At 52.0% G+C, this 22,402-nt stretch overlaps 1 protein-coding gene across 1 annotated transcript; it reads left to right on the forward strand.

Moving 5' to 3' along the window:
• Nucleotides 1–382: 382 nt before the first annotated feature.
• LOC144827437 (transcription factor IIIA-like) lies at nt 383–20,555 on the forward strand. Its single transcript, XM_078685748.1, has 2 exons — nt 383–846; nt 19,837–20,555. Exons 1-2 carry the CDS (start codon nt 383–385, stop codon nt 20,438–20,440), a joined length of 1,068 nt encoding a protein of 355 aa, XP_078541874.1. The 3' UTR covers nt 20,441–20,555.
• The last annotated feature ends 1,847 nt before the right edge of the window (nt 20,556–22,402 follow it).

Below are 22,402 nucleotides of genomic sequence, written 5' to 3' on the forward strand. Positions count from 1 at the left end.
TGGCACAGTGAAGTCTAAAATTAAAAATAAATGTTAATGTAATTCTCTGATATTAAGGGAGAGCAATGTATAAAAAAGAGGGTTGCACCTGGAGAGAAGGTGAATATCTAGCTGACTCAATTTGGATGATGATCAGGCTGAAAAGTGTAAAGAAATGATAATGTCAATATACAATGAAGCAAATTAGGACAATGTGAAGGACATCAAGATAACAGCTAAGAAAGTGGATGCAAGTATACCACACTGGGACAAGTCTTGGCTTACCATATGGCATAATGAGGAACAGCAACAATCACTGGAAATGAGAAACGGACGCAAAACGTACAAAGTCTCAAGTAAGGATTCGGTGTGTAAACAAGCTGTTATTAGGTGCTTTACAAACATGGCGGCTGTCGAAAGCTGGTCTCCAGACATCGAGAGCAGGGTGCTGCAGGACTGCTTAGTTAGAAGCATGGGTGAGACCGGAGTGGACGAGTTCAAGAAGTGCTACATCTGCTCCGATCCGGACTGCAGTGCGTCTTTCAATAAGGCGTGGAAGCTGAATGCGCACATTGGTGAGAGACCCTATGCTTGTGAGTATGGAGGTTGCGGAAAAGGCTTCACAAGAAAGTTCCATCTTGGTAGACACATGTTAACACATACTGGAGAGAAGCCATTTGTGTGTTCTGCTGGTGACTGTCATGAAGCCTTCACTACAAATGCTAACTTGAGAAAACATCTAGATCGAAAGCATCAAAATAAAGAAAAGCCATACATGTGTTATTTTGAAGGGTGTGGCAAGTCTTTCAAGAAACATCAACAGCTGACAGCACACGAGTGCCATCACACTAACGAGATGCCATACAAATGCAGTGTGGGGATCTCCGCCCCGGTCCCTGGTGGTATGAAGGTAAGAGCGAGTCGTAGGGTATGGTTTGAAAGCTTTATTTACTCTCTTCGGGGTTAAATGCTCGGTTTTATCCATGTACTGGGCAACATCCCAGTTACAGACCAGATGATTTGAGTCTTAGGTTTGTAAGGATAACGGCTTGAAATAATAATCCACCCTTACAGGGGGATCAGAGAATTATGCTTCTGTAGGGAATAGTTCAGGTAAGTAGTAGTATTAAGGGTGGTTACAGCTTGCTTCCTCCTGGAGTCTTCTAGTCCCACGTTACTTCACGTCGGCGTAGTCTTTAACTGGCCTCCAGCAGGGCAGAAGGAAAAAGGAAAACACAAACAAGTGTCAGGGCTTCTGTACACGAGTATAAGAGTGTAGGGTAGACGTGCCCTTCCCACACCGGACCCTAACAGTGAGGTGCCTAAGTGAGGGGGGGGGGTTAAGTGCTATTAACTCTGTGAAGTGCTCAGGCGGCTTGCCCACCACCTCTTGATAGAAAACCCAGTCTCCCCTGTCACTTGCCTGTTGCCATGGTCCCTGGTGACCGTGGCTCGGTGAGATCCCTCCTCCTCCGGTTCCCTCAGGGGGCCGGTCTCGCTCGCGTTGTCAGGGTTCTTTTGGGTGCTGTCCTCCTCCTCCGGGCGATTCGCGGTCTGTGTCAGGTCATCCTCTCTGTCCTCGTTCTTGGCTTCCGGGTCTTCGTCACGGGATTCCGGTTCCTGCTGACGCCGCTCCTTCCCCACGTAGCCGGCCATTTGAATCCCCGGGCCGGATGTAGTCGTGGCTGTTGTCTCTTGCACTCCTGGTACGCCAACCTCGCTTCCGGCGTAGACCAGTCCGGCGGCCATCTTGGGTCGGGTCGGCTAAACTCTCACACTGCCTTTTCTCCGAGAATGGACGGTCGGGCCATTCGGAAGAAGGACACCTCGACAGGTAATCCACATTGGTCTGCATGGTCCCGGGTAAGTGGAACGTGCTGTAGGAAAAGGGCTGTAGGGCAAGAAACCACCGAAGAACTTTAGGGTTAGTGTCTTTATGGAGGGCCAACCACGTCAAAGGTGCATGATCAGTTAAGAGAATAAAATGTCTGCCCAAAAGGTAATACTGCAACGCCTCCACTGCCCACTTAATGGCCAAGCATTCCTTTTCTATAGTTGCTTAGGCTGTCTCTCTAGGGAAGAGTTTTCGGCTTATGTATAATACTGGGTGGAGTACCCCTTGTTCATCTGGTTGTGATAGTATGGCTCCTAAGCCCCTGTCCGAGGCATCGGTCTGTAGAACAAAGGTCTTCTGGAAATCGGGACAGTTTAGGACAGGGTTGGTGCAAAGGGCTGTTTTCAGGGTATTAAAACTTTGTTCCTGGGAAGAGGTCCATGGCATAGTGTCTCTTTTTAATGGTTTGGTGAGTAGGTCTGTTAGAGGGCTGGCCAAGGAAGAAAAGTGTGGAACAAACCGCCGATAGTATCCCACCAAACCCAAAAAGGATCGTACCTCCTTTCTGGTAGTGGGGCGTGGAATGTGGGAGATGGCCTTTAGTTTGTTTCCTTGGGGACTGATTTGTCCATCCCGGATAGCATAGCCCAGGTAGTCTATGTGGTCGGCTCCCAAGGTGGTCTTCCGGGGATTGATGGTTAAACCCGCATCCTGTAGGCTTCTGAAGATTTGTTGTAATTGCAATAAGTGGGTTTCGCAATCCGGGCTAAACAACACTATGTCATCCAGATATGCCCTTGCGTATTCTCTATGGGGCCCCAGGACTACATCCATGAGACGCTGAAACGTTGCTGGGGCTCCATGGAGACCGAAGGGCATCACCTTAAACTGGAAGAGACCCATGTGTGTCGTAAAAGCTGTCTTGTCTCTGCTCTCCTGTTGTAGCGGGATCTGCCAGTATCCTTTAGTTAGATCTATACTGGACATGAATTTTGCTTGCCCTAGGGTTTCTATTAGTTCGTCTACCCTAGGCATAGGAAAGGCGTCAAAGTGTGACACTGCGTTCAGTTTTCAGAAGTTGATGCAGAAGTGAATGCTTCCGTCCGGCTTCGGCACTAACACGATGGGAGAGGACCAGGGACTTTTTGAGGGTTCAATAATCCCGGCCTCTAACATCATTTCAATTTCTCCTTCTATTGCTGTTCGCCTGGCTGCTGGGATACGGTAGGGTGCTTGTTTAATGGGCTGTGAATGATCAGTGGTGATAGTGTGTTCCACTAGGGTTGTTTTTCCGGGTTTACCTGATACAACTGTGGGAAATGAAGCACAAAGGGTTTTTTAATTTTTTTTTAATTTTATAATCTTTTTATTGACATTAAGACCAAACAGCGGCCAACAAGGTCACATTTAAGGGTTCTACATGTATACAGCAGATCTTACAGAGGGTCAAGTGCTCCACCTTCGTCATGCCAAAAGTTTACAGACAGTCATTACATTAATCCTCAACCTCAAGTACCTGGGGAGTTCGCAGATGTTACCTCTGTGTTCGTTCCAATTGTTCCATATTTCCTCCCATTTATGGGGGCACCCTCGGGCTACATACACCGTCTTCTCTTGCAGCATGCACCAGTCCAAGTCCCGTTTCCACTCAGAGAGACGTGGAGACGCAGCAGCATCCCAGAGTCTTGCAATATTACGCTTAGCCACCATTTGGCCGAGCGTTGCCCAGAGCCTGCCTCTAGCTGGTAAGTCCGTTGGCTCCCATGTGTTTAGAATACATCGCTTCGCCTCCGGGCGCAACTCCTTCCCCCAAACAACCTGCATACAACACACTACTTTCACCCAATAGGCCTGTAGTAGCGGGCACTCCCATAGCATATGAAAGAAAGAGCCAGTCATTCCGCACCCTCTCCTGCACTCATCCCCTTCACATCTGCCCATCCTTTTTAGTCGCGTGTTCGATATATACACTCTGTGCAGAATCTTAAGCTGGATGAGCCGCAGCCTAGACGAGATAGCCACCTCCTTCGGGGAGGCTAGTGCAGATTTCCACTCTTCCTCATCAATTTCCAGCCCGTCAGCCTCCCACCGTCCATTAAGGTCATGGAGCAGATCGGGAAGATTATTTATCAACTTCTTATAGACGAGTGAGATTGCGTGTTCCTGGATGTGCCCATCTAACAGCCTATCTTCAAGGGGGGATGCTTGCGGGGGCACCGTGCCCAGTGGAATGTTTTTCTGCAGGGAGTGACGGACTTGGAGGTATCAAAAGTACTCAGTGTCCGCTAGCTCGTCTGTAGGGAAGGAAAGGATTTGACCCTGTTAGAGTCCCATAAATCCCTTATCCGGGAGATACCGATGAGGTCCCAGTTCCGGAACCCCTTTGTACGGCCCAAGAGGCCAAGTCGTTCCGAAACCCAGAGGGGAGTGGCCAGGGTGAGCCTGTTGTGCCAGCCCATATTTCGTTGAACAATGTGCCACAATTGCACTGTATGGAGAGTCGGCCCAGTAAGCGCATGTTTGCCTGGACGTGAGTACAGCGCTGCTTCATAATTCCCCCCCGGCAAAAGCCACCTGTCCATGCCATATCCGGGGTCGTTTCCATCACAATAGGTGCCCTGATTAATGGCCGATAAGTGTGCGGCCCAGTAGTACCTACGAATGTCAGGCAGGGCGATCCCTCCATCCTACCACCCCAGCGTTAGCTTCTGCAGAGCTATTCTGGGTGCGCCGAACCACAGGAGGTGTCTCTGTGCCGCCTCAACGGCTGTGAAATAGGAGGAGGGGATCAAGTCTGGGTAGTTCTGCAAGGCGTATAGAAAGCGTGGTAGCGCCATCATTTTAAAAAGTGCTGCCCGGCCCAACAGGGAGACCGGGAGCTTCTGCCAGCCAGCAGAGTCGCGCTTAAGCCTATTAAGGGGAGGGAGCAGATTTTTATCATACATGGCGGTCTTGTCCGTCGATGCGAAAATGCCCAAGTACATGAACCCGTCTGTGACCACCTTTATGGGACAGTCACAAGGGAGTACAGGGGTGGCTCCCCGAAGGACGTACAACAGGGATTTACTCCAGTTGATGCTGTAACCAGAGTTCTTCCCAAAGTTTGTAAAAATGTCGAGAGCCACAATCAAAGATTTTCGGGGCCTGGAGAGGTAGAGGAGTATGTCGTCCGCGTACAGGGAGATTCTGTCCTCCCAGCCGTCAGCCCAACACAGACCTCTAAGGGAGACATCTTGCCTGATCCAGGTGGCCAGCGGCTCAAGGGAAAGGGCAAACAGGAGGGGCGAGAGTGGGCACCCCTGGCGGGTCCCCCTCTCCAGGGCGAAGGCCTTGTTGTTCACAACCACCTGGGCCAGCGGTTTTGAATAAAGGAGCAGCACCCAAGAGATGAAACTGGGTCCAAAACCCAGCTTGCGAAGGACGGCCATCATGTAAGGCCATTCGAGGGAATCGAAGGCCATTGTAGCATCAAGCGATACCACCACTGATCTTCCCCTATCGTATGGCTTCTCCTCAGCACCCCATTCAGCCGACAGAGATTAAGCGCTGTGTTGCGATGGGGCATGAATCCGGATTGATCCGGATGTACCAGGGTACTGAGAACCGGCTGGAGCCTATTAGCAAGAACTTTTGCCAGTATTTTTGGTTCCGCATTTAGCAGGGAGATGGGCCTGTACGAGGCGCACAGCTCCCTTGGCTTCCCTTCTTTAGGAATCGCCACGATGGTTGCTAGCCTTTGGTCGCGGAGTAATAACCCCTTGGACTTGCTTTCGTCAAACATACGCTTGAGATAGGAGCTAATGCCATCCGGCTTGAGCTTGTAAAGCTCCATCAGGAGGCCGTTAGGCCCAGGCGCCTTTCCAGGACGGAGATCCCCGATGGCGCGTTCCACCTCTGCCGCAGTGAGCGGCGCCTCCAGGAGCTCGCGCTCCACGTCAGAGAGGGCCGGCATCCTAAGATCTGCCAGCAGTGCGTCCGAGTCTTCTTCTGGACGGTCAGACCCCCTGCTATAGACAGTCCGAAAACGACGAGCAAATTCTGCGACTATGTCATGTGGTTCTGTTACCACAGAGACATCCATTGTATGGATTTCAGCCACTACCTTGTTCGCCTGTTGTTTTTTATCGAGCCATGCTAGGAGCTTGCCCGCCTTGTCTCCCTGGTCATATATCTTGCCCTCCCTGGTGGTAGCCATCTTCTTCGCTGACACCAAAGCCTGGTATTCTGCTTTTTTGAGGGACAGCTGATGCCGTGCCCCGGGTGTATCATGAGTACTCGTTACCGTCTCCAGCGCCTCCAGGTCTGCCTCGATTGCCACGAGGAGTTGCGCCTCACGTTCCTTCCGCCGGCCGCCCGCTATAGCCAACAGGGCCTCCCCTCTGAGAACCGTTTTAAAGGCCTCCGACAGTGTAACCGCCGACTCCACTGAACCGTCGTTACTATCAAAGTAGTTTGTTATTGACAGGGTCAATGCCTTACGTAGGTCTTCATTACGGATGTACCAGGCATTAAAAGGTGCCACGCACCCTTCTCGTCTGGTGCCTATAGTTAAGTGGGCCATAACAGGCGAGTGGTCAGAGATACCTCTCACTAGATGCGTGGCTGTCGTATATTGGTGTAGAGGAGTTAGGATGTAATCTAGTCGGGAGAAGGAGTGGTGCGGCCCCGAAAAGTAAGTGTATTGAGTGTCGGCGGGATGTGCCAGACGCCATATATCAGTGAGGCCAAAAGTATCTAGGAAATCTCCTAACCATCTCTGTCCCCTAGGTATTTCCCTGGGTGGGTGTCTGTCCAGCGTGCCGGAAACCACTGCGTTGAAGTCGCCCCCGATGAACAACTGCCCGTCTGGGAGGGATAAGAGGAGTTTACCAAGGTCAGTATATGCTTGCGACTGGAGTCCTGGAGGGACATATGTGGATATCAAAGTCAGCCTGCACCCCTCCCATTTACCCGAGATTGTGGCGAAGCGGCCCTGCGAATCTGTTTCAGTGTGGTCGGGGAGGAAGGGAAAGTTGCGCCGAAGAAGGATGCCCACTCCCCGAGACCCGTGGTGAAGCCGGAGTGGGTCACCAAAGCATAGCCATATCTGTTTAAGGCGTGACAAGCATTACCCAGCAAGTGAGTCTCTTGTAATAGCACAGCGTCAGGCTGGTTGCGCTTTAAGAACTGAAGTACCATGGTGCGCTTTAGTTTATCCCCGAGCCCATTCACATTCCAACTTAGTATCTTGAGGCTTTTGTTCCATTTCTTAGCCATAGCCATCGCTCACACCCGGCGTGGATCTTCGAACCCCTGTACACCAGATCTGCTGATGACCTCTCATTTGTGACCAAACAAACATACCCCCCCTACTCTAACTCCCCACCACTTCCCACCCCCGCCCTCCCCCCCTGGTCCCCCCTCCATCTCTACCCCCCTCCCTCCCCGACCCCCACTCATCCTCACACCCCCGTCCCTTCCTTGCCCAACTGAACTCATGGATCCCCTTCAAAACAACCCCCCCCTCCCTGCTCCCTGCTGTGTAGGTTCAAAACTACCCACTGCCCCAATTAGCAGAGCGCCTTTCACCCAACCCAACCCAGGAGTGAGGAAACTCCCCTCCCGAGGAAACTCTGTTAGGGAGAACGTGTGCTAGCCCCGACTCCGGCTACCGTGCCTCCGCTGCCCCCAGACTATAGTGTCCCTTAAGGAATGGAGGACCACCAGCCACTAGCGGATTCCCGGAGCCACTCAGCAAGATAATGACCTTCCCCACCTTAACTCAAATGTCAATAACATCACAATTACGGTATACGTTACAGTTCAGCAGGGTAGGGTTCGCAATCAAGGTCCTCGGCGTGCAGCCGAATCTCGGCCCGAGTCCCCCTGGGGGCTAGCAGATCTGGAGCGCCACAAGTGTTGGCTTCGTGTGTCCCCTTCCGATTTGGATTTGTCCACAGCCGACCCGGGGGATGAGCCCCGAACCTCTCTCCACGTGCCCCGATCCTGTCGCTCCTGGGCCGCCGGCGCAGCCGTGTCGAGCCATTCCTGGACCGCCTCTGGGGTGGTGAAAAAGAGTGATTTGCCTCCCACGATGATCTTTAGCTTGGCTGGGAATAACATTGTAAGAACTGGGACCACCAGTTCTCCGGGGGGTAGCTTGGCTCGAGCAGGAAGGCAGCCAGGGCTTACGTGTAAAGCAGCTGACTGTCTCATCGCTGCTGTGAGCAGTCGCTCCCCTGGCTCCCTGCTAGAGAACTGGTTTCTGGTATCGTTATACTGCGCTTGAAATTCCTGCTCTGATACTTAGAACGCGATAATTGCACAGAGCTGCGCTTGGGATCTGGCTTCTTACTTTTAGCGCGTTATTTTGCACTGTAACGATTAGCTTTAAATGTGCCTCATTTTGTCTGCATAGATCAATTGTAATTGTTGCGCATTTTATTTGAGTGTGCCTTCGTTGCTCTCTTCTGTGGCGCTTTACTGGTAGTGCTTGGAGCTTTGCTGCTCGTGCTTTACCACACGCCGCCATTTGTTGGTTGTTGTTTTTCCCTGCAAGCCCGTCCTCTAGAGCCCGCCCCGCCTCCCAGCTGAGCCCCCCTCGCCCCTCCCCCTCCACCCCCACCCATTTATGTCAGATGCACCCGCGCGCAGCGTTTACGCGCAGCGACCGCGCCCAATCCGCGCCGAAGGTGCGCCAAAGGTAAGCCCGTCTACGCCCGTCCGCGCCTGGACCGCGCCCAGCGCCAGACCCCCTGGCCCTCGTACCCCCCACCCCACCCGCATCACATACACCGCCTCCACCCTCCTAGCCCTAAACCCCGGCCGCCCCCCCAACTGCGTCCAAGCCGCTCCCGGACACATCCATGGACCCTTCTCTTGCCTCTCCTGCAAGTTCGACGGCACAAAGAACAACCCCTCACCCACGAACACAAAACAGTTGTCTGACACCAAACACCTACAATGCATCCTGCTCAACACCCGCTCAATCCACAGACACGCCATCGACCTCTGGAATCTGCTTGACACCATCTCCCCAGACGTCGCCTTCCTAACTGAAACATGGATGAACGCCACATCAGCCCCAGATATCACCACTGCCATCCCGGAAGGCTATAAGATCATCCGTAAGGACCGTACCGACCAAACAGGAGGAGGCATCGCTATCGTCCATAAGAATTCCATCCGCATCTCAACCAGCTCTGACGTCAATCTCGCCAACTCTGAGCACCTTCATTTCCTGATCCACATCGACCCCAAGACCACACTCAGAGGCACCCTCCTCTACAGGCCACCAGGTCCCCGGGCACAATTCAGTGAGGACATCACGGACTTCATCACCCCACACGCCCTCACCTCCGAGGATTACATTCTTCTGGGAGACCTCAACTTACACCTTGAAAAAAATAATGACCGCAACACCACCACCCTTCTGGACAACCTCGCCAACCTCGGACTCAAACAACTTGTCACTACCCCCACCCATATCGCAGGTCACACACTTGACCCTATCTTCACTTCCAGCAAACATATCTCCTTCAGCCACACCACAGCTCTCCTCTGGACGGATCACAGCTGCGTTCACTTTACCTACAACAAGACCACTTCCAACAACCATCCTCAACCCACTCTGCGAAGAAACTGGAACAAAATCACCATCGACCAGATCTCCTCATCACTTCTTCAAAATCCCCCCGCCCACTCCTCAAACCCTGACCAAGCAGCCATTAACCTCACCCAATGGCTCTCCAACAGCGCCGACACCCTAGCACCATTGAAAAAACATCAAATCAAACTAGGCAGCAAGAAGGCCTCCTGGTTCAACGATGATCTTAAGAAATCCAAGAAACTCTGCCGCTCCCTTGAGAAGGCCTGGAAAAAAGACCCAAACACCAGCACCAAGGACGCCTTCAAAAATGCCACCCGTATACACCACCAACTAATCCGGTCTGCCAAGATAGCCGCTTTCAAGGACCGACTAGATAGCAACGCCCACAACAGCAAGGAACTATTCAACATCGTCAAGGAATTTACCAACCCCTCAGCCAACTCCAACGACATCAGCCCCTCTCAAGCCCTCTGCGACTCCCTAGCCTCATTCTTCCACAACAAGATTGCAGACATCCACAACAGCTTCGACAACCGACCCGAACTCCAACCCACCCTACCCTCTGCAGTACCCCCACCCCCCTTGAACATCCTCAATTACTGGAACCCAATCTCCACTGAGGACACCATCCGCCTGATGAACTCCATCCACTCTGGATCCCCCACAGACCCTTGCCCTCACCACATCTTCAACAAAGCAGATTCCATCATAGCACCACATCTCCGAGACGTCATCAACTGCTCCCTCAACTCCGCCATCTTTCCGGAAAGTTGGAAACATGCCGAACTCAGCGCCCTTCTGAAGAAACCCACAGCTGACCCCACCGAACTCAAAAACTACCGCCCCATCTCGCTCCTCCCATTCCCGGCCAAAGTCATTGAGAAAGCTGTCAACAACCAACTTGCCGCCTTCCTCGAGACCAACAAATCCCTCGACTCCTCTCAGTCCGGCTTCCGAGCCAAACACAGCACTGAGACCGCACTCATCGCAGCAACAGACGACATCCGTAATCTGCTAGACAACGGAGACACAGTCGCCCTCATCCTCCTCGACCTCTCCGCAGCCTTTGACACAGTTTGTCATAGCACCTTAATACAACGCCTCAGTAACATCGGAATCCAAGGAAAAGCACTGGAATGGATCACCTCGTTCCTTGCCGGAAGAACTCAGAGAGTCCGCCTTCCCCCATTCAAATCAGAAGCCACCGAAGTCATATGCGGCGTGCCACAGGGTTCTTCACTCAGCCCCACCCTCTTCAACGTATACATGAGCCCCCTTGCAGCCATAGCTCGCCAACACAACCTCAACATCATCTCCTACGCTGATGACACTCAACTGATCCTATCACTCACCAGAGACCCTAACACCGCCAAAACCAACCTACATCAAGGAATGAAAGAAGTAGCCGAGTGGATGAAGCACAGCCGTCTGAAACTGAACTCAGACAAAACTGAAGTCCTTATCCTAGGCACCTCCCCCTCCGCCTGGGATGACTCGTGGTGGCCAGAGTCCCTTGGAAAAGCACCCATCCCGACGGACCACGCACGGAACTTAGGGGTCATCCTGGACTCCTCACTCTCTATGAACAGACAAGTCAACGCCGTCTCATCTTCTTGCTTCAATATTCTTCGCATGCTCAAAAAAAATTTCGCTGGATCCCCACCGAAACTAGAAAAACGGTCACCCACGCACTGGTCACGAGCCGCCTGGACTACGGCAACACCCTATACGCCGGTACCACCGCAAAACTCCAGAAAAAACTCCAACGCATCCAGAACGCATCAGCCAGACTCATACTAGACATCCCGCGCAAAGACCACATCTCTGGACACCTGAAAAACCTCCACTGGCTCCCCGTTAACAAGAGGATTACTTTCCGCCTCCTAACCCACGCACACAAATCACTCTACGAACTTGGACCCGAATGCCTCAACTCACGACTTTCCTTCTACACCCCCTCCCGTCACCTACGATCCTCCAACCAAGCCCTCGCAACTGTACCCCGCATCAACAAAACCACCATGGGAGGCAGATCCTTCTCCTACCTGGCAGCTAAAACCTGGAACTCACTTCCCACTCACCTTCGCCTCACTCAGAACCACCTTACATTCAGAAAACAACTTAAAACCTGGATATTCGACAATTAATTCCCCACCCTTCCTCAAGCGCCTTGAAACCCTCTGGGTATGTAGCGCGCTATATAAATCTCTTGACTTGACTTGACTTGACTTAACACACTCATCCACTGAGACAAGAAGTGGGCGCAATAATGGAGACCACACCAGTATTTATGTTTAAAAATCAATATCTTTTATATAGGCTTTAAATCAAGGCAATTCAAGCGTTAGCATTTCATTAGCATCTCATTAAAGTACTTCAGTAAAGCATTTCATTAAGTATTTCCAGTAAAGTAGAAAACATCACATAACACAGCCTGTCGCATATACTCTTCAGCAGGCTAAGAAGGTACTTTCATAAACCATGGACTAGCATTTAAGAAGCAGATATAAACATTTCCTCTTGTAAATATCAACAGTTCAGTAACCAAAGTCAGATCATCAAAATAGTACTGTAATAAATCACTAGGGATCAGAATTTAACTCCATCAGGAACCGTAGGCGCCCGCCCCTGCAAGAAATTCAGTACAGGGAAAAAGATCACCACTTCATCAGCAGGCTTGAAAACATTTAAGCAGGCATGAGCAGTACAGGCAGCATAAGACGGCCACCATGCACCACCAGTCAATGACCTGAACGATCTTATCACCCAGTGGGCCGGAAACAGTTAATCCAGAATAGCCTGCTCTCCAGGCATGCACAGTTATTTGGCCCGACACACCTAGACACTCAATTAAGGCCTCCCATTCTCTAGAGGCACATTAGGGGGCCAACGGGGCCCAGTCTCAGTTCTCCCCAGGGGAGAGGCGACCTCGGGGCCTTACCCGGCCTTCCGCCCTCCTCCCCGGGGGTTACCTGCTTTCTTCGGCCCTCCAGGGCCCTTGTGTTGGCTTGTGTAGGCGGGATGAGCTTCCGCCGGTCTAGGGGCTTCCCGCTGCGCGGTGCAAGGCGCTGTCACAGCGCACCGGCACCGGGGGTGAGGAAACACACTGCGGGCAAAGCGGAGGGGCGTTCTTCGGCTCCTGTCCCCCTCCGCGATGAGTCGCGGCCTGCTCCGGGTGCCGGGCCTTCTCCACACTGCTCGGCGGTGACAGCCAATGGCTGCGCGGCTTGGGCGGGGGCGTGACCGATGACGCAGCGGCGCTCACGCTCACGTGACAGGGGCCCAGGCAGGCTTCAGGCCTGGTGCAGCCAGACAGACTTGATGCGGCGGCCCTCTCCTGGCACCGGGGGCCGCCGAGGGGGGTCAAGAACGGCGCTGGACACAGCGCGGAGGCAGGCGGCCACAGGACAGGCCGGAAGCGCCTCAGAGGTGTCGCGTGGGCGGCGCCGCTGCCACGATGGTGTTGAGGTCTCCTCAGGCGCCTCAGGGAGGCAAGGTACAGCGCATGGCGCCGATGCAGAGGAGCGCTTGGGGGGGGCTTCACAGCGCTGGTCACAGGCAGGGCCAGGGAGGCAATTTCGGTAATCTCTGACACAGCGCTGGGCAGGGGAACAGAGCACAGCGCTCGGCAATTCAGATAATGCCGACAGGAGGGAAGGCAATCTCAATAATCCCTGACAGGACAGGCAGTCTCACATACAGCGCTGGACAGGGGGAGCAGGATATAGCGCTTTCCACACAGTTTAGCAAGGACTGTAGGCAGAATGGAGCAGTTCAGTCAGGGGGAGACAGGTAGGGCAAGGTGGGCCCACTGAAGGCAGGGGGTGCGCAGGGCAGCACAGTCCAGTACCTGGTCGATCCCCCAGCAGTCTCTGGTTAAAGCAAATAATCTTCTTGGCGCTTGGATGGTTCTGCGCCCTTAGGTGATGGTTTCTTGAAGAGGGGGAGGGGTTGAGTTGGAGGCTGGATGATTTTTCCTCAGTCACTGCAGATGGACCCTGGGGTTCCCTACCGCTGGGCCAGATCAGGTGGCTAGTCTAGGACACCTCACTCAGCTTAAGAGGCAGCACCTAAATCCTGTCACTCCCAGTGGCATAAGTTCCTAACTAGGCCCTCCCGCCTAAAACTCTTGCGTGGGTTCCCCAGGTCAATGATGCCCCAACTGACTAGAAAAAGTTCCCTCCCTTGCTTAAGTATGCCCAGGTCAGGTGACCACTCTCTAAGGCGGCAAAAATCAACTCCGCCTTTCTTCTGGAGGGTTCCAGGAGCTTCCCCACTCTACCTATAGACATGGGATGGGAGGCTGGCATTTCAACATTGTATGGGGATCCAGCCAGCTCCTGGCAGCTAGGGTGCTACACTAAAAGACCACGCTGCAGTAGCAGGGGCCAGTGGCAGCCATGTTTGGAGTAGAGAGCACCTGCACCCTAACATAGATTAGCCATGAAAAGGTGCCCGAAGACCTAAGGGCCAACAATAAGAAGGTGGGAAAAATGAGGCAAGGGCGAAAACACAGGGAAAGACCACCCTAGGGCTGACAGGTCTAACAAACATCATGTATTTGAATGCCCCGGCCCCGTAGCGCCGCCTTTACCCCAAAGAATGAGCGCCACTCCTGCTGGACCTGCAGGGTAAAGTCAGGGAAGAAACGGATGATGGCCCCCTCGTATTGCAGGTCGCCCTGCTGCCTTGCCGCCTGAAGGATGGCGTCCCGGTCTCTGTAGTTCAATATCTTGGCAATTATCGTTCTGGGCGGTGCCCCCGGCTTGGGTTTGGGGACCGGTGCGCAGTGGGCCCGTTCAATCGTGAAAATTTTTGACAAGCGTTTGGGCTTCAAATGTTGGAGGATCAGGTCTTCGAAGGAACAGTTCTACATTTGGCCCTTCCATTCCCTCCGGCACACCCACCACGCAAATGTTACTTCTTCGGGCCCGCCCTTCCTGGTCCTCGAGGTGGAGGGCCATTTGGCGATGTTAGTGCACTAGGTCATTGATCCGGCCTTCAAGCCGTTTTCCAGAGATTTGCAACGCTTTGATGTCTGTCTCATTCGCTTTCGATCTGTCCGTGGTCTTACTCAGGTCTGTGCGAAGCAGATTTACCTCGATGGAGATTTTGTCCATTTTGGTTTCTAGGTTGGTGCCTAGTGATTGGATCGCGGCCATTATTGACATCAGGGATGGTTCCGCTTGGCCCGTCTGGTCCCCCTCAGCCACTACCGCTGGTCCCTGGCCCAGCGGCACCGCGTACTTATCCAGTTTATTCGTCTGAGTGGACGTACCTCCCTTTGGCCTCATGGCGAGCAGGTGGTGCCCCAGTGGCCCAGCTGTCCAGGCCGTGCGAGCGATGGGCGGCCGCGGGGAGCCCGACGTCTTCGCCCCTGAGTTCGTGTGGTGATTGTCATCCCGTAACTGGGGGAGCCCCAACTCGACTCCTCAAATCATCCGGCGACGGAAGGTGCGCAACCTCCGGCCCCCGCTCGCTGACCCTGGCTAAGGCGTCCTCTCATGGTCCCCACAGGTCCAATCAAGCCGCCCACGGGTCCAGTGCGCCACCACTTTGGAGATCGTGCAGCCAGGGGATCAGCTCCACACCACTGTACCTACCCTCGAACGGCTCTATCACTGGCCATCCCACTGCCTCCAGTCCTCATTACTTCTGCTGGTGCCAAATCCTCAAGTAGGGCTCATCCACCCTTTGCCCAGTGCTGCAGGAGGACACGTCCCCCCAGGGCTCTCCCGTCTGACCTGTCCGACGGTACCCAGCTATGCCGGTCCGACACCTCCACAGCCTCGGATTGTCAGCTGCCCTGCCTCTGGGTCCGGAATCCGCACCTCGTCCCTGGGGGTGCCTGCAGGGGCCCTGCACCGCTCACCGGGCACTCCCCTCTCTCCTTGCCCCCGGGCCCTTCTCACTCTGTGGCCACACAGTGGCTCCAGCAGGGTGTGTTCGATGCCTCCGGGGGGCCTCCGTGTCCCCCCTGTTGTGTCGCAGTTCTTAGGCCTCACCGGGTATTAGCAGTACGGCGCGGCCCGGGCGCCGCCCTCACAAGCCGGTGGCCCTCCTCCAGCCCACGTGGCATGAGTAGGCCCCAAGCCGGTGCCTCGAGTGTTGCTCCGCCCGGCCCTTGACCCACAGGCACTGCAGCTGCCAGTCCTCACCGGGTGTTGGCGAGATGGCACGGCCCGTGCGCCGCGTCCTCAGGCCTTCCTACAGGCCGGCAGCCCTCTTCCGGCCCTCGTATTCTGGGTAGGCCCCAAGCTGGGGCCTCGAGTTCAGCCTCGCCCAGCCCGAGGCTCCAAGCAACAGCCCCGGGTCCGCCTCGGCCCGAAAAATGGCCGCGACTCGGCCGCAGGACTCCGGTTCCCGCACCGCTCGATGGCGCTAACCAGCAGGGAGTCAGGGCGCTAGTGCAGAGGCGCCCTGGCCAGGATTTTGTGTGGATTTGAACGGGGGCAGCCTCGGTCCTGGCGGAGCTCGGGTCTCAGGCGGCCATCTTCGCTGGTGCCTGGCCACGCCCACAAAGGGTTTTTAATTGTTTCTGTTGTTCTTCAGTGGTATGGGAGCCCCAGGTTGGGTTTTCTGTGTCCTCTTGGGTGTAATGGGCCACCTCTAGGGGTTTGGTGGTAACAACCAACAGGCTGTTGGGTTTGGAGCAAGAGGGTACGGTTATAGGTTCTTCCCAGGTTTTCAGGAGGTTTATATGGTATATCTGTGATGCTTTATTGTGGTGGGACACGGCCATCCGATAAGTGGCAGGGGTAACTTTGGTTAATACAGAAAAGGGACCCTGCCAGGTTGCTAACAGCTTCTTTTCAGAGGAAGGCAAAAGGATAAGGACCTTGTCCCCTACAGCTAACTCTCTTAACTGGGTTTGTCGATCATAGAGAAGTTTTTGTTGCGTTTGGGCATTTTCTAACTGCGTGTGTGCTTCTTCCCAAACCGATGCCAAGGTGTCTCTAAGGTTTTCGCTATACTGAAGTAGGGGCTTTCCTTCCTCTTCAGTTTCCACCCACTGTTCCGCTGCCATGTCTAGCAAAGTACGGGGTCTCCGTCCAAACACAAGTTCGAATGGCGAAAACCCCGTAGACCTCTGTTCATGGGTGCGAATTGCGTAAAGGACCAGGGGTAGCTGGCGATCCCAATCCCTGCCGGTACTATTGATGTGTTTCCTCAACAGGGTTTTTATGGTCTTATTGTACCGTTCCACCAGACCATCGGTCTGGGGATGGTACACCGATGTCCTTATCTGCTTAATCTGGAGAATGTCACAAACTTGCTCCATAAGTCGCGACACGAAGGGAGTCCCTTGGTCGCTAAGGATTTCCTTGGGGAAACCCACTCTTGAAAATAGGGTTACCATGGCTTGAGCAACTGCTTTGGAGTTCGCTGTAGTTAGGGGAAAAGCCTCGGGATATCGAGTGGCATAATCCACGATAACTAAATAAAGCGGTGACCCCGGGCAGAGGGGATTAGAGGTCCCACTATGTACATCCTCACTCGACTAAAGGGAATGTCTATAATGGGCAAGGGTTGAAGGGGAGCCCTAGGTAGGGCAGGGTTATGGATAAGCTGACAACGGACACAAGCAGCGCAAAACCTGGAAACCTCGTGAAATACCCCTGGCCAATAGAACCATCCTAATAAGTAGTCTAGGGTCTTTTCTTTTCCGCAATGGCCGCCTCCAGCTTGGCTATGGGCCAGGAGTAGGACCTGGTGACGGAATGGGCTGGGTACTAGTAGCTGTTCCCTTTTTCCTCTAGCGGTCTGAGTAAGGCGATACAACAAACCCCTTTTTACCACGAAATAGGGACTTACCTTCCCTTCTTGTTCTTCCTCGGCTTGTGTCCATGCGTTCTGTAGGGAGCTGTCTTCCCGTTGGTCTGCCCTGAAGCTACGACTGGCACCCGACGATGGCTCTGTGGAGGAAAGAACAGTCACCGAGGGGGAATTATTCTGTGTGGAGAAGAGTACCCTTTCCAGTCTCTTTTCCTTTCTACTTTTTATTTTGCGTTCTGGTGGTTGCTCTATGGGGATTTTTGCAAAGGGGGCATCAGTCAACCCCTCGGAGGATGTCGTAGACCCGGTTAACGACTGCAAGTAATCGGGAAAACGTGAGAGATCAGTCCCGAGCAGGACCCGCTCGGGTAGTCCTGGTATAACCCCTACCTTCCTTAGTTGTATTTCCTTTAATATTTCTAGTGTTACTTCTGCCAGTGGATAAAGTTTGTGTTCTCCATGAACACAAGTCACCTGAACCTGTGAGACTGGAATTAAAAGGGCCTTTGGTACTAGGTCAGCAGCCACTACGGTTTGTTGGCAGCCTGTGTCAAGCACTGCCTCTACTGGTTTCACGTTTATATGAATTTTCAGGTTATAATGGCTGGTTGTGTTTCCTGTGCTATAGATTCTCCCCTTTGATCTGGTTGGACAATTACGGGCAATATGGCCCCACTCTGCACAGTGAAAACACTGGGAACCCTGATGTGGTGTTACGGCCGGCTGAAACCTCTGGGGTGTTTTGACTGAGGAAGGGATATTTCGGGGATCAAGTGGAGGGGGTGGTGGTCGTAGAGGAAGACGGACAGGGGTTGTGTTGGGGCGGTGTGGTGCTAATGGCCGAAAATCCGGGGCGCGATGGAAGGCACAGGCTAGATCAACCGCTAAAGTGGCTGACACATTAGGGTGTTGGCGTATCCAGCTCCGGGTGTTTCCTGGCAGTGCTTCTAGATATTGTTCTAGGACCACTTTCTCGGTCAACTCGTCTACTGACGTGGTGGTGGGTTGGAGCCAACGACACCCTAGGTCCCAAAACCGATAGTATAGAGTCCTAGGGTTGTCGCCTGTCGACCATCTTTCTTTTCAGAAACGTGTTCTATAATAATCAGTGTCATATCCTAGTCTCTCCAGGATCGTTCTCTTTATGTCCGTATAGGGGGTATTTCCGTCAGGATTAGCGGCCTGGTAGGCTGCCTGTAGCTCTCCCGATAATAAGGGGGCGACATATTGACCCCAACGCTCCGGAGGCCATGCGGCAGTGGTGGCTGCTCTCTCAAAGTTCATAAAAAAAAAATCAGGGTCATCGCCTGTTTGGTATTTCTGTAATACTGCACTGGGCACGTTGGGATGAAACCTGGTGTTGGCTACGACGTCAGACAGTCTCAAAATGGCCGTGTCTTGCACCTGTTGGTTATTGACCAGAAGAGCAGCCTGATCCCTGAGAGCTGTGTGTAGCTCCTCTCCATCCTTCTTGGCTTGCTTCCCTTGCTCCTCTACCATCGGTTGCAAATGGCGTTGTCCCTCCGCTAATTGTGTGACAATGTTTTCCATGTTGGTGGGGCCCGACTGCAAACAGGGCCGGACTGGGAACCGAAACCGGCCCTGGCAAAGTGCTCGGCCGCCCCCCCCCCTTCCCCCAGGGGGGCCCAAAACCGGCCCCCACCCTCTCAGCCGATCGGGGGATTGCCCGGTGCCTGCAACGGCCAGTCCGGGCCTGACTGCAAAACAGCGGTCGAAATCCCACTTCTGCCACCACTGTGGGGATCTCCGCCCCGGTCCCTGGTGGTATGAAGGTAAGAGCGAGTCGTAGGGTATGGTTTGTAAGCTTTATTTACTCTCTTCGGGGTTTAATGCTCGGTTTTATCCATGTACTGGGCAACATCCCAGTTACAGACCAGATGATTTGAGTCTTAGGTTTGAAGGATAACGGCTTGAAATAATAATCCACCCTTACAGGGGGATCAGAGAATTATGCTTCTGTAGGGAATAATTCAGGTAAGTAGTAGTATTAAGGGTGGTAACAGCTTGCTTCCTCCTGGAGTCTTCTAGTCCCACGTTACTTCACGTCGGCGTAGTCTTTAACCGGCCTCCAGCAGGGCAGAACGAAAAAGGAAAACACAAACAAGTGTCAGGGCTTCTGTACACGAGTATAAAGTGTAGGGTAGACGTGCCCTTCCCACACCGGTCCCTAACAGTGAGGTGCCTAAGTGAGGGGGGGTTAAGTGCTATTAACTCTGTGAAGAACTCAGGCGGCTTGCCCACCACCTCTTGATAGAAAACCCAGTCTCCCCCGTCACTTGCCTGTTGCCACAGTCCCTGGTGGCCGTGGCTCGGTGAGATACTGCCTCCTCTGGTTCCCTCAGGGGGCCGGTCTCGCTCGCGTTGTTGGGGTTCTTTTGGGCGCTGTCCTCCTCCTCCGGGCGATTCGCGGTCTGTGTCACGTCCTCCTCTCTGTCCTCGTTCTTGGCTTCCGGGTCTTCGTCGCAGGATTCCGGTTCCTGCAGACGCCGCTCCTTCCCCGCGTAGCCGTCCATTTGAATCCCCGGGCCGGATGTAGTGGTGGCTGTTGTCTCTTGCATTCCTGGTACGCCAACCTTGCTTCCGGCGTAGACCCGTCCGGCGGCCATCTTGGGTTGGGTCTGGTCGGCGAAACTCTCACATGCTGTAACCAAGGCTGTGAGAAAAGCTTTCTGAAGCCAAGCAAATTGAAGCGTCATGAAAAGGTCCATCAAGGTTATGCTTGCAAGAAAGAGGATTGCCAATTTGAAGCTAAAACCTGGACGAACTATCAAAAACATATACGCGAAAGCCATGTTGAAGATCACATTTGTGAGGTCTGTGAGAAGAAACTCAAACGTAAAGATTTTCTGAAACAACATCAGAAGACTCATTTGAGTAAAAGGGAAGTATATAAATGTCTAATAGAAGACTGTGGAAGGAAATACACAACTGTAGTCAATCTCCAAAGCCATATTCTCTCATTCCATGAAGAGGCACGACCCTTTGTTTGTGAACACTCTGGATGTGGAAAAACCTTTGTAATGAAGGCGAGCCTTGATAGGCAGGCTGTCATGCATGATCCTGAGAAGAGGAAATTAAAGGTGATACTTCCTCGTCCACAGCGAATTTTTGCATCATGTCTCAGTGGATATTTTCCTCCTATATCCAACACTGAAAGGGACTCCACATCAGGCAAACTAGTTGAGAAACTCATTGAGGAAAACCAGGCACCATTGTCTGTTGAAACATTGACGCTAAGTTAATGCTGGTCCTATTTATTTGGATCCAATTTTCTAAATTCCTTAGGGGAGTGTCTACTTATATTTTTTTTGTTTTCAACGAAAACCACTTTTACTCATTTGTTTCTTCATTAAATGTCACAGAAGATCAAAAATCAAATAAAAGCTGGTATTAGGTGGAATAGCAATGTGCCAATCTAAAATTAAAAAAAAGTATAGAGGCAATGTGAAGGCATGTATCCAGATAAATACTCGGTTATGAGCATACCCAGGCGGTAAAGGCATAACTTACTGTGTAGCGTGTTGATGCTCGGCCGTGGCCACTTGAGAAGGTACACACACGTACTGCGTGCAGCGTCTTTGATAAGGATGCATGCGTGGGACGTGCAGGGATAAAAACAGAAAAGGAAAGGACCAGCGCTGAGCGCCAAGAATAAAGGAAGATCGATTGGCCATATTGAAAAGTGGTGTCGATAATGGATTGGAGGAAACCGATATAATATAATAACAGAGATAACAAACGAGACTCAAAGAATAAAAAGTAAAGTGTAAAACAGACATATGCTTATATACATGTGAGGGAGTGCATGGGCACAAACAAGTAGTAAACAGGCCCTGGTTTGAAATTAGAATGGAGAGTTAATTGTGGTGACATATCCATGACAGGAAAAATTTACATACATACAAGCGTGGAAAGGAATTAATAATACATTTATATGTGCCCATGGTCCCTTATATACATTTGGGTTTCCTTGTTTGTTACAAACTCCGCAATACTGTCATCACTAGGTTGTGCCACCAACAAAAGGGCACGATCATCCATCACCAGTAAGGAGCAAAGTAGGAGACTCAAGAAAAAAGGAGACTTGTGCGTGCTGAGAAGTTAGAAGTAACTTGCAAGACAATCCCTGCAGGACTATGTGCGTGGCCTCCTATTTGGGACTGCTTCTGTATCCCAAGCAGTGGTTGAAGTGCATTCAAAAATGTATGGGACTGTGATGCTCCATGCAATGGAGGTGGCGTGAGTGAGTGTGGGGGTGTAGTTAAAGACATGGCTAAAAAAACAACGTTTTCTGTAACTTTTTTCGGTCTTTTGCCATTAGGTAACTACATATGAAATTATGCACAGCTTAAGTGAAAATTAAATACAAGTTATGTTCAGTGGGAAATGTACTATCGTACATTTTGAAACCTCTAATAATGCACTGAACCAGATAGTCACAGAAATGAATTCTGGTTGGTGCAGTGGTGATTAGTGACTTGTGTATGTTTAGTGCTACAAAGTCCCAGCCTGTGACAGAAAGCACTGTGAACATGTAAGTCATTATTTTAAACTTGCATTGCACACACTATAAGATAAACTGCTATAAAATGCGCAAAAATGTTTAAGATAAAAAAAGTGCTTCTAAAATATAGATTTTAGTAATACCCAGACTGTACATAGTGCAATTTTTGTATAATTGTATTTTAAAAGCAGACACATCACAGCTTAGCTGGTAGCTCCCTTACAACACCTCACAAAATAATAAATGAGTGTCATCAGGAAGGTCAAATGATTCCACCAGTTAAAGCTAATACAGGCTTCCAAGTGTCCTTTACATTGCAGATTTACCAGTTTAGCACATATATGTTTCTTTTAGGCAGCATGCACCCAGGCAACAAGGCTAGTTTAGCTGTCTGCGCCTCACCCTGTTTCACAGATCGGGAAAACTCCCTGCCTTACACTTCAGGTAAATCATTTTAACTGTCTCAATCAGTGGTCGAAGTGGATGGGATTGGCAGGGCAGGGCTTGCCCCTACTATTTTAATTTAATAGAATCCATCCCCCTACTTTTTTATTTTAAAATTGCATCCCAAGACGGCAGTAATGCTCAAGCCTATAGATAATATGGCTAGGCTGTTCGTGGCCGTTCGGAGATGGTGGGTTGGGCAGAGAAGGGAAAGGACTCTCTTGTTTCTTTCTTGCCCAGAGAAGTCAAGGACAGT

Source organism: Lissotriton helveticus, chromosome 4_1 (assembly GCF_964261635.1).
Source record: "Lissotriton helveticus chromosome 4_1, aLisHel1.1, whole genome shotgun sequence".
In the NCBI taxonomy this organism is placed as follows: Eukaryota; Metazoa; Chordata; class Amphibia; order Caudata; family Salamandridae; genus Lissotriton; species Lissotriton helveticus.

What these genes read in the sequence shown, in the direction of transcription:
- LOC144827437 (XM_078685748.1), top strand. Translation starts at nt 383, where the DNA reads ATGGCGGCTGTCGAAAGCTGGTCTCCAGACATCGAGAGCAGGGTGCTG. An exon ending in ACTAACGAGATGCCATACAA is followed by an intron (nt 847 to 19,836) that starts ATGCAGTGTGGG and finishes CGAAACTCTCAC; the next exon opens with ATGCTGTAACCAAGGCTGTG.